At 47.2% G+C, this 15,766-nt stretch overlaps 1 protein-coding gene across 2 annotated transcripts in view; it reads right to left on the bottom strand.

The window, feature by feature from the left end:
* Positions 1 to 6,585, bottom strand: part of USP24 (ubiquitin specific peptidase 24) — a 101,139-nt gene extending 94,554 nt beyond the window's left edge. Inside the window, exon 1 of one of the 2 annotated variants that reach the window (XM_075616049.1) lies at positions 6,123 to 6,585. In XM_075616049.1, the coding sequence (XP_075472164.1) occupies positions 6,123 to 6,407 (285 nt within the window). In that variant the 5' untranslated portion in view covers positions 6,408 to 6,585. The remainder of the gene's footprint in view (positions 1 to 6,122) is intronic. The other variant, XM_075616048.1, reaches the window with a different exon arrangement.
* Positions 6,586 to 15,766: the final 9,181 nt, after the last annotated feature.

Below are 15,766 nucleotides of genomic sequence, written 5' to 3'. Positions count from 1 at the left end.
GGCCATGCTGCGCACTATGCAATACGCGCGGCAGGATTTTGAGCATACAAAAAGAAATTAGATTTTTCACGTAACAGTTGCGTCATGTGAGCGTTTCCACCAATGAGGGCGAACCAGACTGGTGACGTCACGGCCACGTCTCACCTTCGCGTGAGTGAACAGGGTCCACAAATCGCTGAGGCGACAGGCGCACGCCTACTTACGCTCTATTGTGCACACTATGACCGCAGCCTTATGAGCAGTGGTATTGGCTTCCAGTCTGGCAACCTAAAAAAGTCTGACTGAGGATTTGAGCCATGAGATGAACTCATTCATTTGAGTTTGGGCTCTCTCTTCTGAAATTGCATTAATGCAAACAGGGCAAACTTTTTTTGCATAGTGAGTAGGTAATCTTCACATAAGACATAGCAATACAGTGCTTGGATTTAGTTTCAGCTTTCCTTGATTTAGCAGATACCTGTTCAGTTCACTCCGATTCCACCCTATGCTCAGGAGAAGTATTAGGAGCTGACACATTAAGGAAACCGCAACACAGAGCAACTGGTCATCTAACCTAGAACAAAAACAAATTTGCATCCATATTTTTATATGCCGCAACTATGAGCCTGAAATCAGCTTCTAGGGACCGCTTGGCGCCAAAACAAGGAGGTCGGAGGGAGAGCCATGACCTTTTGGTGTCAAAATGTTGCTTATGGTGCAGCAACCGCAATTCTGGTTGAACAGAAAGTGGATCCACTGGTATCATGCGGCCCAAGGACTGGCGAGAACTGGTTGTCCAGGGATGCCCAATCCCTAGCAGCACGCTTCCAGTGGGCACCAAAATTAGGGTGTGATTAATGTATTTAGCCAATCCACCCGTAACTGCTAATTGAGCAGCTTGTGGGAGGTTAGTCCCTCCAAGGTATATAATCTCCCAGTAAGGCCCCTGTAAATTCACTTTCCACTTTACTTGCTTACATTAAAGTATCTTTACTGGTATATAACAGTTTTTAACTGCACTAAATTACATAAGCTTATGCTTAATTTAACCCCTTCAGGGTATATTTCACAGAACATTTGTATATGCATTTAGCATAGGGACCTGCTATTTACACTTACCTTGACTTTGGTTAGCAGGCTTGTCATTATTTGATCAAAGGACGCAACTAAAAGTCTCCTTTGTCTTACAGATTTAGGCTGCGCTTATAGTGCCGGTGACGCGACCGTTGCGTCAAAACAAATGCATTGTCGCCGTCGGTGGCGCTTATAGTGCAAACGACGGTGACAAAGCGACAGTGCTACCAAAAATCTGGCAGTCAATGATATTTGATTTTTTCTGGCAACTGTCTCCCCTTGCGACCAATCAGGAGCTTCTCCGTGCCTCTGCCCTCCCCTTTTGTGACGTCACTGGCCTTGTAGCCAGCGACGTCGCCTAGACTTCAAATATAACTTTCACAATGGCGACGTAATCGGTTGCGACGCCGTTACTATAAGCGCAGGCTTAGGTTTCACTATGTATAATTATTTCATCATTTATTGTTAGCCCAATAGGAGAAGCACAGGAATTCACGTTCTGTTTTTTCACATATGTATGACCAATCTTTTCACCAGCAGCATGCTCCTTACACGGAGAAGCACAGTGACTATATATATATATTTGTTTTACACGTCCAGGGATGCATCAGAACTCAACCAAGAGTATGTTGCCGGTATGTGTGCTGTAGCGGATGGGACTACACCACAGCAGATTTATCAGATCTGAACTAGAGGATGTTGCCGGTATATGCACGGTGGAGGAAGGAGCATAACCGAGTCCCGCGTGCCCCCCCTGCTAGTTTCCAAAATCTTCTTGTTTCTCCCTGTAAGAGAAAGGTCCACACGCGCAGGTAGGAAAAACATGACTGGGGATCTCAGGTGGGAGAAGCCCTTTTAACCTGCTTTGGCAAAGGCAGCCCTACCACGCAGGAGGAAGGGCATAACTCCCATCATGTTTAATATAAATGGGGGACTACAGACAAATTATATTATTTCTCTCTCTTTCATAGTGTCATACTCTGACATTTAAAAAATAAATAAATAATAATATATGCGCCTTTGGGTGAGATTACAGTGCTACGAGTACAGACAGATGTTATTAGAAACTGTTAAAAACTGTTCAAGGCGCTTTGTAATTCAGCTTGTCACCCTTTTTGCAATGGCAATATCACAATCTTATTCAACGAATTAGAACATGCCATTTTTAAAAAAAAAATGCATAAAATGATATCCCAGTTTAAAATAAAAAATAAAAAAGGAGAAGATAGGATTTACACCTGATGACCTGTTTTTTGTATCGATTACACACTGTACTTGCTTAGTAGACAATACTGTAACCATATCTGAAAGATAAAATCCTTTTTCTGTCAATCCACCTTGCAGCAAAATCTATAATGGATGCCAAGAACAGCATGAATATATATTATAGATGAACTAAAAAAGGTATACAAGATTTTAAAATATGAAGAGTAACATAATAATTCAACTAAACAAAATTTGTGTAAAGTGAGGGCACTGCTTTTAGACATCAAACATCTAGACACCTCTATTACCCTATTTCCTCGATTCTAAGACGCACCTTTTTACTGATTTTCACATGTCTGAAATCGGGGTGCATCTTAGAATCAATATATTAAAAAAAAATTCTTCAAAGTATCTGCAGTACTAACTCCCTCTTTTCACTTATGTTTCAGGAGATGTCCCATGTCAGCGGAGGATGAAGAGGGTGGCTGCAGGAGAGGTCCCACGTCTGCAGATGGGAGTGCGGCGGCGATGGCAGGACAGGTCCCAAGTCTGCAGGTGAATGAAGATAAGAAGACAGCGGGTGGGCGTGTGGCGGCGGCAGATCATAATAGCAGGAGAGCTGAGCAGGAAGGCATATGGGAACGGCTGGGGAGGAGCAGACAGTAACACCGGAAGTTGACCGGTGTCTGACTTCCGATTACAATGTGCACCTCCCAGGCCGTTCCCCTATGCTGCTCTGCTCCTGCTCAGCTCTCCTGCTATTATGATCTCCTGCCTTCACCACCACCGCACGCCCGCCGTCTTCTTATCTTCATTCACATGCAGACTTGGAACCTGTCCTGCCACCGCCGCACTCCCGCCCGCTGTCTATCTTCAACCATCTGCAGACGTGGGACCTTTCCTGTCGCCGCCGCCGCCTGCTTAATCCTCTGCTGACATGGGACCTCTCATGAATCATGGTAAGTGAAAAAGTCATTTTCCTCGATTGTAAGGGCCAAATCGATGGTGTGTCTTACAAATCGAGGAAATACAGTAGACGCATCAAGTAGGATAACAGCACATGCAGGATACAGTTTGTATTTTTACTTGTTCATCTACTGCACAGACTAGACATTATAAATCATCACATTAGGGATCATTTTTCAGTCTAAGCAGCTTCTACAGACAGAACTGCAAATGGATTATTTTATCAGCAACATAAACCGAAAATCACAGTAATGCTACGTTCAAACCTAATTTTTATATAATAATATTTTCAAGGAGAATAACCTTAAAGGCTCTTCTTGTTTTATTTGTCCCTGCAAACACAGTGACAGCTCACGTTATTACTAATTGACCCTGCACGATCAATACTGTAAACAATTCTTTATAGTGACAGTATCAGTACTGCAGAGCATAAGCATTTCTAAAGCAATTGCTTAGGTTAGAATGTCTGAACTGTATCTATTTTAAAGGTCCTTAGGTTATTAAACTTAACTGACTTTGCTTTATTTATATCCTCTTCATCTTTACAAATGTCTAAGTAAACAAACATTTGCTTTAGACCTGGGGCCAAAAATACACCTGCTTAGTATCCCGATCAGCTTCTGTCCTGAAAGATGTGAATCAAATCCTTCGCAAACAACTAAGACACCATGACGTACAATGTTTTGCCACCTACTCAATCATGTGCCATTTAAAAACAGCAATCATAACACATTACTAGAAACCTAAAGATATTGCACATCTAGTACCAGACTAATCTTGCTAAAGTTCAAAGATCGTCCATGTTACACACATTCAAGACTCAAGTCTCACCATCGGAAAAAGGGCCTGGTGTTTTAGAACCAAAAGATCTGACAGTCAAAATAAAAATGTAATAATAGGTTTGGATGTTTCCAGCTAAAAGAAGTATTCCCAAATAGTTGTCATCTTCAAAACTGTAATGTTTGCTACAGAACAATCAAAAGGAATTGGCATACCTAGCATCTATCCCAGAGGTGCCTTTTTTAAGGCGTCACATAGCAATGCATAGGGATTGTAGGACCATCTGATTGATGGCAAAGAAGATTAAGTCCTGTTATGTATATCATGGACTGTTGGAGACAAGGAATAAGGTATTGCAAATAAGCAAAGCAATCATTTCACAGACGTTAAGCTCATGTGTTCAGGTGTCCAAATAACCATAGTAATCCAGTTCCCCTTTTGTAACATAAATCCCAATCAATTCTTCCTTCATCTTGCCCTGAATTTATATACGAGATGAATTAACTACAACTGGAAAAGCATCTCATGGTGACAGAGGTAGGTTGCCAGTGTCACATACATGAAGGTCTACCCACAGCGTGGGATACAGGCCCTGTCAATTAAGAGGTGACCTATTAAAGGAGACACCATAATAAAAATGGTTTCTTAGACATAATAAACATCTTCAAATAAAAACAGTTTGTGCTTTTATTGCCCTGCACATTACAATATGATCTGTCATAATACCTCTCACTACCGGATAAAACAATTTATCAAAGCAAAATGTATGTTCTACCTGTACGCTCAACCTCCCACCTGCTCTTATTAGCTGAAAGTTCAAAGTTTCACCCAATAAGCATAGGGGTAAACAAATTGAACACTTCAGAGTTGGGAGAAATAGGTGGTGTGACTTAATTCCATGGGTGTGTCTTCATGGGAATAAGAAAGGCTGCAGCCCTTTTATGCATTAACCCTTTTACTGCCAGAGGGGGGGGGGGGGGGGGGGGTTTGTCATTGTATGCGCGCCGTCCGTGGACGTATCTAGGGACGTGCCCGATGTCACGGAGCTGGTTTGATCTCAGTGGGCGAACCGCTCAAGTGACCAGACTGTCGCGCAGAGAAATCAGTTTAACTGATTTCACGCAATGCGTGCTCCCACCTGCTTCCGCGCGGACGCGAACACTGCCTTAAGGCAGTCTGTTCGCACGGTCTGCAGTACCATGGTCCCAGCCTAAGGCTGCGCCCATAGAGGGGGGAGCCGCACTCCTCCGCGCTGAGACTCGTCTGCGCAATCAGGAGCGATTGCATGAAATAGCAGACGAGACAGCGTGCGAGATCGGGAGGCGGGGCACTAACGTCACTGGGCCAATAGCCCGCGAAGCACCGACGTCACGGCGCCATGACGTTGACGCTGCTTCGCTCTGATTGGAGGTTTTCAGCCGACAGCGCGGTCAGAAACACGTTCTGCTGTCTGAAAATCCCTGCGCCTCAGCACGCCTGCGGACGCTCGCGGGAGCCCCCTTTCAAGACATACTCATTGAGGATGACAGGGCTCATCGCGGAGCGTCTGCACGGCTCAGTGCTGACTGTCCTATGGACTCAGCCCAAGGTGACACACTGCAGACAGCCATTCCATAACGGACCCCTCAGTCCATACACCCTTATAAATGGCAGAGGCCACCCCACCGTTACTCAAGTGGCTTCACACCGACTTCCTGCATGAAGTTCTGAGGGCTCCATGCCCACTTTGTCAGACCTGTCCCCAAATGATCGAGGAAACCCCCAGTAATGTCACCTCCGCAAACCCAGCACCTCGCAGCCTCCCCCTCCTGACAGGCACCTCAGCGCCGGCATCACCCCCCTGTCCCCTCGTGACAGGCCCCTCACCGTCGGCAGGTACCCCACAGGTACCTCTGACAGGCCCCTCACCGCCGGCAGGTACCCCACAGGTACCTCTGACAGGCCCCTCACCGCCGGCAGCCTCCCTCTCTCCCCCCCTGACAGGTACCTCACCGCCGGCAGCCTCCCTCTCTCCCCCCCTGACAGGTACCTCACCGCCGGCAGCCTCCCCCTCTCCCCCCGACAGGTAGCAGCGCGATCAACTCTCTCCCCCCCGGGCCGCCGCCCTCCTTCCTCACCTCGGTCTCCACCACCTCGTGATAGGCGGGGGGTGGGTCGAAGCCGGTCCCCCCTCCTCCTCCTCCGCTGCTGCCGCTGCGGTTGCCGGTGTCGCCGCTGCCCCTCGTCCCCCCGCTGTCCATGGGTTCATAACCATAGTCCAGCCCGGGCCTCTCGTTGGTCAGCAGAGCCACCGCCTCGTTGATGTCGTTCTTGGCCAGGCGGAGCGCCTTGCGGATAGCGCCCGGGTCCGAGAAGCCCATGCACAGGAGGGTGGTCATGTGCTGCTCCTCTTCGGTCTCCATGCTGCCGGTGTCCCGTCCCCTCCCTTTCCTCCGCCCAGTCACTGGGAATCAGGCTTTGCACCTCACTGGAGCGCCTCTGTGCGCCGCCATGTTTGCAGCCAGCCCCTGCTCTCTCCGCCCAGCTTGCGCCGCCCCGGGCCGAGGCCCAACGGAGAGAGCGCGCGCATCACATGCGCAGCACGTGATAAGGGAGGGAAGGAGGGGGCAGCCATGTTGCGGCTGGCGGAAGTTAGTGCATTATTATTTAGTGCGCATGTCTGTTTCAGAGGGTTAGGTCCCCGCTGCCGCCAGCGGTGCGCTCGCCTCTCATCAGCCCCTTGCCTCCTCCCTAGCTGTCCCCGGTGTGACGCGTCAGGCTGCGCTTATAGTGCCGTTGCGTCAAAACAAATGCATTGACGGAGCGACAGTGCTACCAGAAATCTGGTAGTCACTGATATTTGATTTTTTCTGCAACGGTCTCTACTTGCGGCCAAGCGGGAGCTTCTCCGTCCCTCTGCCCTCCCCTTTTATGACGTCATGTAGCGATGTCGCCTATACTTCCAAATACAACTCGGCACATTGGCGACGGGTGATGTAATCGGTCGTGTCGCGGGCTGTATAAGCGCAGCCTCAGCCAGCTGGGGCTACAACAACATGGTGATCGTCACGTGGTGCCCCAGGGAGCTAATCAGAGAGCAGAGTTGCTCCTGCCCTGCGATTTGTGTTGGGGTGTGTAGCAGGGTCACCCCTGGGCCCCCTTACCTCATCCAGATTGCGGGTACGCCCGCGACATGTTGGGCAGCTGCAGGGGCGAGCGTGTCGCCGGGGCGAGCGTGTCGCCGGGGCGAGCGTGTCGCCTGGGCTCCCGGCGGCATAAGCTACAGGGCTCCGCCATCTTGGACGTACTCACGCATGCGCACAAGCGATGTGGCGGCCATTATAGTGTTGGAGAACTGGAAGAAGAGGCGCTCCGTAGTGCAGGGGCTGCCCACAGTTGCGCATGCTCAGTTGAGAGTAGCGGCGGCCGTTACAAGTTCGCGCACGCGGCTCCAATCCTAAAGAGGGCCATGGGGAACTATAACTCCCAGCAGCCCCAGGGCATGGAGCACAGGTGACTCACAGCAGCCAATAGAGTTGCTAGACCCCTGCTGACAGGATATAGATACTGCAGACAGGGACCATGTTGGTGAGTAGGAGCTGGGACACAGAGTGGAGTGTGTATATGTGCAGAGAGGCAAGTAGCCTCTGCACTAGGCCACAAGTCTCCCCTTAGGCCCTACTCACCTTCATCAGCTTGTGTCTGCTACAGGGACGCCCCCTAGGATAGGGATAGGGTCCTGTAGGGCAACTTAAGTGAGGGTCCAGCCAGGAAGAGCGAAATCCTGGTTACTGTTGTTTAAAGGTGAACCATCCTCTGTAGTACCAGAGGCAGAGACTGTTCAGTGGTGGATCACTCCGTGCGGGAGTCATCTCTCACAGAGGCGGACGCGACGTGGGATCGTCCTTCAGAAAAGGGTTCCCAAGTACAGATCATCTGTGCGCCTGGGTGTGGACACACCCGGCAGGTGTTATACTCCAAGTGCACCAACCCTCATCTCAATTTAGTGGGCAGCGCTGTCGCACACTTTTGGGTGGGAGGGGGGACTCTTGGGACTTTGGGCAACACGGTGTGGGGTTACAGCCCTGCGAGGCGTGTGGTAGTTGTACTATTAGTTATTATAGAGTTATAGAGTGATAAGAAATATGTTTCAGTAAAGACCTTTCTGTTTTATACTAAGTGCGTGATTAATGTTGTTGGGTCCTGTGAGGGGCTCCTCCCACTCCGTTGGGATCTCTCACAGGTGCTGCACCGGTATTCGTAAGTGTATCACCGCAGGCTTTCCGTGCAGAGGCTTGGGCTTCTGTGAGCCGACCGCTAGAAGGGCAGCACGAGTAGTTTTCTGTGTTCAGGGGGAAACGGGGCTACAGGTGTTTGAGAGGAACAGAGTGGTTATTGTAGGAAGGGAGGGGGGGGGGGAGTTGTGTTTATCCATCTGCCGCATGAGACGGGAGTCTCATGTTTAGGCCACGGTGGTACCGCGCGGCTGCACATCCTGTGCGAAGGTGTGTACTGGGCCCAGCCCCATTGTGGGGCGGTGTTTCTTCGCGTGTGCTGTAGAAGGCACTGGGGCTGCGGCCTTATATATCAGGGAGGGAAAGACCCTTCTCTGCAGTTCTGGCAATACATGGGTTGTGGGCCATGCATGGGGTCTCCCAGCAGTTTTTTTTCCCCCTCCAGCCCTGTGTATTCCAGCAGTCATGGCCGCGCGCCACCCAGCTCGCTTTGGCCACGTCCCCGCGACTAAAAAAAAGCTCCCTACAGACCGCAGATCGTGGTGAAGTGCCGCCAGGGGGCAGTGGGGCCTAAGACTGCGGCCAGGCAGGGAGCTGGCGCTCTTGATCTGTGACCTGCTCGGCTGGGCGATTCGTGGCCGGTTGGTGCACGTGTGGGGGGCGTTTCGGGGGGTGTGGCCAAGACGTCACGGAGTTGGTACGCACTCATTGGGCAAACTGCTTACGTAACTCGCGAGCGGCAAATGCAAATTTGCTTGGCAAGCGCCGCGCATGCTTAGGCGCTTGCTCACGCTGTCCACACACATTGTCGCAATGTGTTTCATCTCGGCCAATGTGAGATGCTGCGAGCTTCCGTGCGCTCCTCCGCCGCATGCTCCTGCAGCTCAGCAATCTGTGACTTGGCTGCAGGAGTTGGGTCGCGGTGTTTGGGGGTGTGGTTGGGGCGTGGCGAACTTGTCACGGAGCTGGTTCGCTGAACTAGCTCACGTGACGCAACTGTAGCCCGAAATATCATTTTGGGTTGTATCGGCAACATGTAGCAGCGTCCGCTGTACTTTGCTGCCGGTGGAGTTTTCGTTTGAAAACTCCCACCGAACAACCCGAAATTGTGACGGACGCACGTCGCATAGCATCCACCCTGAACTCGGCCTTATCCTAAGGCTGCGCTTATGATGTAGCGTCAACCCAAACAGCTGAGAACCTTGAGGTAGAATCCACCCCCTGCCGGCGATCTCCCCTCTTCATTTGCTCCCTGCCACACCATGTGATGCGTTGCTGCACTGGATCACAATCCTGTTGTATCCCCTGCTGGCTGACGCGTCACAGTATGCAGTGAGCCAGGAAGCGAGGAGTCACTGGGGACAGCTAGGGAGAAGGCAAGGGGCTGGTGAGAGGCGCGCACACGGACGTGCGCGTCGCCGGCTGCAGCAGGGACCTAGCCTAAGCGTGGCCAAAGGTTGGAGGAAGATTTTAAAGGGGAAATAGCAGTTGGTTATTGGGCGGAGTTAGGGATGGAATAATAGGGAGGCACCCATGTTTAAGCTGCAGACCAAGCAATATCCTACATGTGTGTGTTTTAATACTTGTAGCATTTTTTTTAAAACAACTCAGAATTAATTTTTTTATGTATTATAATGTAAAAAGCGATTTTTTATTTCTATAGCAACCATTTACAAAGTCACATCCCCTTCCTCTTCTGAAACAGGCTCTGGCACACCCCTTCTTGAGCCCTGCCCTCTCTCTAGCTTGCACCGATTGTATCTAGTGCTTGCCTGGTCACATGATCTTTGTGACAGTGAAGGGGTTAACCAGGCTTATAATAAAGGTCAAACCCACTTGGTTAACCTTTACCCGTGTGTTAGGGTCTTAGAGTGTCAGTGCTGGGACCCAGGTGTCAAATGTATTACTGCAACTGTATACTGATTTTGCGACATGAAAGAATTATGTGATTTTTGCCTTTACTGGGATCGGGAGATTTCTAGGCTGTAAGTTTCAGGGTGGATTTGGCGGAGAAAGTCGTTGCAGAATGTGTCTATGTAGCGGGGTTCCGGAGTTGGGGGATACCCCAACAGTTGTATCCGGAGATTGAGTGATATCTTCGGATACAGCTAAGCGCATTACTTCGCCAACCTCGGACCCTGGAAACGTTCTTACGACTCACTGCCAGAGTCCCTGCTGCAGCATCTTTCAGACAAGGTAAATGGGTATGAAGGGGTTAAAAGATATCTACATGTATACACAGAGTCCTTAGTATAGCAGGGGCTCCCCAGTATAGCAGAGGTACCCACATACATGCCCAGGTATACTGAACCTAGTTTAGGGGTTATGGGGCTGCACCAGCTAGGTTATAAAGCTGAGCAGGTTTTTAAAGTGTCTAAAAGTTTTAAAGTTATTTTCTCATATGTGCCACAAATGAGGCTCGTGATTGTAGGGAATATACACTCACTCCATTCCTGACACCAGAATAGGAACCCATAACTTTCAGCACACAGGACACAATATGTTTTATTAAATTGGTATAGTTTAATGTATGTATGTATGTATGTATGTGTATATATGTGCAGAATAAATGAGTTCTTCAGTATTAGGTGATACCTTTTTTATTGGACTAACAATTTATGTCATAGGAAGAACTCATTTATTCTGCACTATCGCAACTGGACTAACACGACTATTTTCTGATATATATATATATATATGTATATATATATATATGTGTATGTATATGATAACCTGTATATGAACTGAGGGCTTTCTAAGTCATGGATTCCGGAAAACCCAGCTGGCGCCACAGCAGCGAAGTAACAGATGTCCAGGACTTTTTGTGAGTAACTACCGGTCATTGGAAAGTGCTCTAAAAAGGTGATCTGAAGGAATTTCGTCCCAGAAACGGATTTATTCGTTGGCCCCATCCCCAGTAATTGTGTTAATCTTGAATTGTGTAATTTTGTGTGTCTGTCTTTTTATAAGAAATAAAGGACCATTTATTCTACCATCTTGTTTTGCTCAATCAAATGATCCCAGTTATAAAAAGGTGTTGTAGGACATGGTCTTCCGTGACAGGCTTTCCCACATAATTTAGTGAACCACCGAACCGAATCATAGTAGATGAGGTTGAAAAAAGGCATACGTCAATCAAGTTCAATCTTTGCTAAATTTAGACAACAGATACTTTATCCTATAGTTGTACTTAGGTTGAAGTCTGTTTATATCTTAAAGTGTCTTTACTGCTTATGTGTGTTATGTTTTTTTGTTACTAGTGGGAAGCAGGGTATCCAGAGCTGAACCGCATTGATTTCAGGTCTGGGGACCCCCTGCTTGCCTACAACTGAAGGTCTTGGCTGTAGCAGCCCTAGTTGGACACAGACAATGTCTGTATAAAGGTCTCGTGGGCCAATAGGAAGCTGCAACATCATTTTACGGAAACTTTAAACATGCAAGAGATATCGACATCACATTCAGATGTAGGTATATTGGGAATCGGGGAGTCCTCAGAGCTCAAACGAATGTGGTTCAGCTCCTGAGATCCAATCTTGCACACTTGTTTTCAAAGGCAAAGTTTCTTTAAATAAAGATAATAGTAGAAAATCTATAAAGACTAAAGTCTAATGGGGAAGAGAGGCTGAAGCAGTGAAACCAACAGATTGTATAACATATCAATAGCGCAGGCTGGCAATGCCTGCACCAATATTTCATATTGACTGTTACTGGAAAGTGGTGGGAGAAAAAACACGACTTGGCAATTAATTTGGTTATTCACTATATATCGATGGGTCCGGTCCTGTAGTCTGTTTATATCTTGAACTAGATTTAAAACCTATTATAAGGGAATACATTTATGAAGGGATTGGAAAAAATGTAGAAACTGTGGAATTACATTTGCAGTTGAGGCAAACGTGCTAAAAGTGTCGGTGGGGATCCAAAAATATTTGTGAGACTAATTTTCCTAATGAAAAAACAGCAAAACTGGGCCATGTTTTAATTATGAGCGATTTTAATTATGCAGACATTGAGATTAGCAGAAAATCTACTGAAAAATAGTTTTATATGACATGTAGGGTTGCCAGGTGTCCAGTATTGAACCGAACTGTCCTGTATTTGGATTCTTTGAAAATATATTACAGCACAAGAAAGCCACAATCTTAACATTCACTAACATTTGACTGACGGCTTGGAAAATGTAGGTGTCAATTGTATGTAATTAGAAGCTGCTATTTGGGCATTTTTTTTTTTTTTTTTACAAAAATTACCATTGACTTCAATAGACTGCATTAGGCAGTGAGGCATTTAACTGCATTAGGCAGTGAGGCATTTAAAGTGAGGTTTTTAAGTGATACAGTTAGACTACAGTTTGACTAGAGGTGACTGGGGACTGCTTCTTTCTGCAAACTCTTTAACTCAAGACAACAAATGGTAAGCTATTCAGATCACACTATGATCCCATGCTTGTTAGCCTGCATAGTTTAACCCCCCACCCCTTTACAACTTCTTTCACTGCAGCCTCTCCCAAAACTGACTGCACAAAACACTGAAACCCTGAATTGACCCTAGCATTGCAATGCAGCAAAACACTTGAAAAGGTACAGGCCCACCCCTGCTGTTTAGTCTGCACACACTCACTCTGCTCATAACAGCTCCATGCAACACTGCCTACCTCTGGCATCATGAACCTGCTATGTCTTCTAACTTTTTTCTTTCTCCTGGCCTCATGGAGATGTTACTCCCTCTATCCACTACAAACTCCTCCATCCTGGCCCGCACCCAACATCACCATACACCCTGGACTACTCAAAAGCCTTGCACTATCTACTGAATGTTGGTGGAGAACTCTAAAAACCAGCACACCAACCACTGCTCACTCTAATGGAAAACACCACAAATTTACAACTTGTAAACAACTACCCAAATTTCTTCTCATACTATTACTCTCTCTAGCAGGTGATATTGAAACTAACCCAGGTCCTCCCATTTCAGCTCTGTCCCATGCCCCTGAGAATTCCACCTTTAAATTCCAAAAAGGGCTATCTGTCGCCCATATAAACATCCGGAGCCTGCTGCCCAAACTGGACGAACTAAGGGCATGGTGCCTTATGCATAAACCCAAAGCCATCGTTCTTACAGAAACATGGCTATCCTCTAAAACCCCTGATGCAAATATCGCCATTCAGGGATACTCCATTTTTAGGAGAGATAGGTCAAAGAGAGGAGGAGGGGTGTTATTTTATATTGCAGACACCTTACAATTTACACTGCTACATTGCCCACCAAGTCCACCCTCTTTTGAAACTCTAGTTGGCAAAATCTGCCTCCCCTTTTCTAAGCCCATCTTGCTTGCTGGCATCTACCGCCCACCTAAAGCCCTTCCACAATCCTTGACTGATATCACCCAATTTCTTGCCTCCATTTCCTCTCTGAATGAGAAGAGTGAGCTGCTAGTTCTTGGGGATTTCAACTTCAATTGGCTTGACCCTAAAAACCACAAAATCCAGATACAAATCAAGTCACTTAACCTATCGCAACTCATTTCCCAACCCACACGAATAAACCTGAAGTCGCATAACCATTCCTTGCTAGACTGGATTCTCTCCTCAAACCCCAGCAGAATCCAATCCTCTGGCATCCTTCCTGACATTTTCAGTGACCATGCAATAGTGTACTGTGCAAGGAAAATTAAACCGCCCCATTCAAGCCCCAAAGTTCTCCTAACTAGAACATTTAAAAACTTTAACCCACAACAGTTTCTGGATGACCTTACCAACTGCCCATGGCACAGAATCGATTTAATTCCCGACACTGATTCTGCGCTCGACTATTTCCAATCCGAGTTCTTAAAACTCTGCGATACCCATGCTCCACTACGCAAAATAAGGGTACGGGGGGCCCACCTTCCATGGGTTACACCTGACCTTATAGCACTCTACCAGTTCAGGGATGCCTTGTGGAAAAGCTACAAAATAACTGGCACCACCAAGGATCTCAATCACTACAGATGCCTGCGGAACGTGTGCACAAGGCAAACAAGGCATGCAAAAGCACAATATTACTCTGACAATCTCCTCCAGAATACATCAAACCCAGCTAATTTCTGGAAGGTTATCAACAATATATTCCAGCCTCCTAACCATCAACAACCAAGTAATATCACTAAGGGGGATATTACTCTGACAAACCCCACTGACATTGCAAATGCATTCAATGATTACTTTGTGGGGTGTGCCACTAACCTATTAGCGAAACGCAGCACAAACCCCAAACCTGAATCTCATCCGGGGAGTACCCCTATAGTCCCACCCCCTCCCAACACTGCCCACAATTTTCAATTTAGCCCAGTATCTGAAGAGGAGATTACACAAGCGCTCCTCAAACTAAAACTAAGCAGCCAATGTGGACCCGACTTACTACAATCTAGGTTCCTACGACTTGGTGCCCCAGCCATTGCCAAACCAATTGCGTCGATAGTCAACTCTATCCTGTCTGCAGGCCATATCCCTAAGACCTGGAAAACTGCCAGAGTTGTCCCAATCTTCAAAAGTGGGGACAAAAACACTGTCTCAAACTACAGGCCAATCTCACTTCTCCCAATTCTATCCAAAGTTATGGAAAAATGTGTCCACTCCCAATTAAGCGAGTTCTACACCAAGACAAATTTCCCTAGCCAATTCCAGTCTGGGTTTCGTCCCAAACACTCCACCGTAACTACCCTGCTAAAAGTTTGCAATGAAATCCAGTGTGGAATGGAACGGGGCCAACTCACTGGTGCAGTATTCCTAGATTTTGCAAAGGCTTTTGACACAGTTGATCATGCTATCCTGCTTAACAAACTCCAGAGCTCTGGAATAGGGAAACATGCTTTAAACTGGTTTCAGTCCTACCTATCAGGAAGATCCCAACATGTGTCCATCTCAGGCTCTAACTCCAACCCCCTGGATATCACCTGTGGTGTCCCGCAAGGCTCTGTTCTGGGGCCCCTACTCTTCTCAGTGTTCATTAATGATCTTCCCACAGCTTGTAAGGAAGCCTCAATACACATGTATGCAGATGACACAATCCTGTATGCACACAGCCATAGCCTCTCTGACCTTCAACACATACTTCAGTCTGACTTTTTGAGACTCGAAAACTGGATTTCCCAAAACAAACTGTTTTTAAACACTGACAAGACTGTAACAATGGTATTTGGGACCAAGACTAAATTTGTAAAGCTTCCAGTGACTGAGCTCCTGATTAGAACCAACGCTAAAACCACCCTAACACCTGTCACTAGTTTTAAATACCTGGGCTTATGGTTTGACTCCCACTTAACATTCGGGATGCACATTGATACCCTGACAACCAAGACCTATGCCAAACTAGGGGTACTTTACAGGAACAAATCCTCCCTAAGTCTCCTGGTCAGAAAGCGTATTGCACAGCAGATGCTAATGCCAATTATTGACTATGGAGACATAGTATATGGCTCGGCTCCTCAAACCCACCTTAGCAAACTTGACACCCTCTACAATTCAATTTGTCGTTTTGTTCTCCAATGCAACTACAACACACATCAC

The sequence above is a fragment of the Ascaphus truei genome, chromosome 10, assembly GCF_040206685.1.
Source record: "Ascaphus truei isolate aAscTru1 chromosome 10, aAscTru1.hap1, whole genome shotgun sequence".
NCBI classification, from domain to species: Eukaryota; Metazoa; Chordata; class Amphibia; order Anura; family Ascaphidae; genus Ascaphus; species Ascaphus truei.
Note: the sequence above shows the minus strand (reverse complement) of the source record. Positions and strands in the feature narration are given on the sequence as shown.